The 1,673-nt window shown below is 45.2% G+C and overlaps 1 protein-coding gene across 1 annotated transcript in view; it reads right to left on the bottom strand.

The window, feature by feature from the left end:
• Positions 1-725: 725 nt before the first annotated feature.
• Positions 726-1,673, bottom strand: part of NDFIP1 (Nedd4 family interacting protein 1) — a 31,816-nt gene continuing 30,868 nt past the window's right edge. The window contains exon 7 of the mRNA XM_010001243.1: positions 726-849. Coding sequence (XP_009999545.1) covers positions 776-849 — 74 coding nt within the window. The 3' untranslated portion in view covers positions 726-775. The remainder of the gene's footprint in view (positions 850-1,673) is intronic.

Below are 1,673 nucleotides of genomic sequence, written 5' to 3'. Positions count from 1 at the left end.
AGTAGGGAGTGTGGAAGTGAAGAATGGGACAACACTGAGGATACAGACTGGTAAAAAAATCAATGTCTGTGCTGCCTTCAAACCAACCCCCTGTCCCCAGGGCACCCGGAGGGTCTGCCCTGCAGGGACCCTCCCAGCCTCAGCCAGCATGGGTGCTGTTGGGTGTGAGCAGCAGAAAGGTGCAGCCTCAGAGATGCCACCCCTTGTCCTCACAGCAGTGTCACCCCTTGTCCTCCCACTGCCACCCCTTGTCCTCACAGCAGTGTCACCCCTTGTCCTCCCACTGCCACCCCTTCTCCTCACAGCAGTGTCACCCCTTGTCCTCCCACTGCCACCCCTTCTCCTCACAGCAGTGTCACCCCTTGTCCTCCCACTGCCACCCCTCCAGCCCTGTGCTCCCTGCGCAGGCTGCAGAGGCCAGAGCAGAGCCCGGGGCCAGGAGGAGGAGGAGGAACTAAAGCAAGTGTGTCCCCTGCTGGCCCCAGGGACAGGCTCAGGCGACCCACAGCACGACAGACACGGCCAGGGAGAGGCTGTACGAGCACATCACAGACTCACTGCAATAGCTTTTTCAAACATTAGCCACTATGATTACAGAATTCTGCATTAATTATTAAAATTTTACACCTAGAAACAAACAGAAAGAAATGCTTCTCCTTCCTTTTTTTTTTTTTTCTTTTTCTTTTTCCCAACAGTACTTTTATTTCTTTATTTGTTTATTTTTATTTTAAAGCAGGTGAGGATTTTTTTTTTTCTTCTGCTCCAGAGTCTTGATTCACTTCCTGCAGGTGTCCTGTTGCTTCTTGAGGGGTGGTTCACTAAGGCAGGAAGACATTTGCCAGAAAACATCTGTCAGAGAAGGATATTGAAGATTGAAACTATAGTTAGGTTGTTGCTTGGGAGAAGGATGTAGAACACAAAGAGTGCAGGATGTCTAAAGGCTTATAAAGTATCTCTGTGCACAATGACATGACTGGAGGGAAACACCCCATGTTCTGTGCACACTGGAGAGAGTTCTGAGGAGTTAAAATTCCTCAGAGGGAACACACACCAACACAAGCACCAGCCTTACCACCAGACTCCCTTCCACCAGTTACTCTTTTCTGATTTGCACTGATTATTCTTCTCCTACTCCCCTACTCATTTTCTAAAAGCTATCCCTGTTCTAAAATGAAAATGATCATTCACCAGGCCCTTCTCATTAGGCCCTGCAGAGGAAATCTAATCTTAAGAACAATGATACACTAAAAATCTAAGTCTTTGGTGGTTTCCCTGCTCAGAATTTCAGATTAAAGATTTATTTTCAAGGGGCATATAAAAGTTGTAAAATTTATGAATTATTCTGGACATTTATCTCCACATATCTAAAAGAGGGGGTGGTTTCTGAAAACTCTAACATGTCCAAAAATTAAACAAATAAATAAAAAACATTAAAACCCTCTACACCTCCATCCTCATAACTAAGGAGCCAAGAAAGATCTCTAAAATTGTCACTTCACATTCCCAACACAGGAAAAGCCTGTGCACCAAGGAACCACACAGCTCCTTAAAAAGTTTCAGGAAAGGAGCAAAATGTAAAAAATTGTTCAATGAGAATAAACTATGGATGATGCAGCTGATGCTTAAACATGATCAGACAACTGAGGGAAACAAACTCTCTGGTGATTCAGCAG

Source organism: Chaetura pelagica, unplaced genomic scaffold, assembly GCF_000747805.2.
Source record: "Chaetura pelagica isolate M959 unplaced genomic scaffold, ChaPel_1.0 scaffold177, whole genome shotgun sequence".
NCBI lineage: Eukaryota > Metazoa > Chordata > Aves > Apodiformes > Apodidae > Chaetura > Chaetura pelagica.
This window is presented reverse-complemented; position numbering and strand designations above follow the sequence as displayed.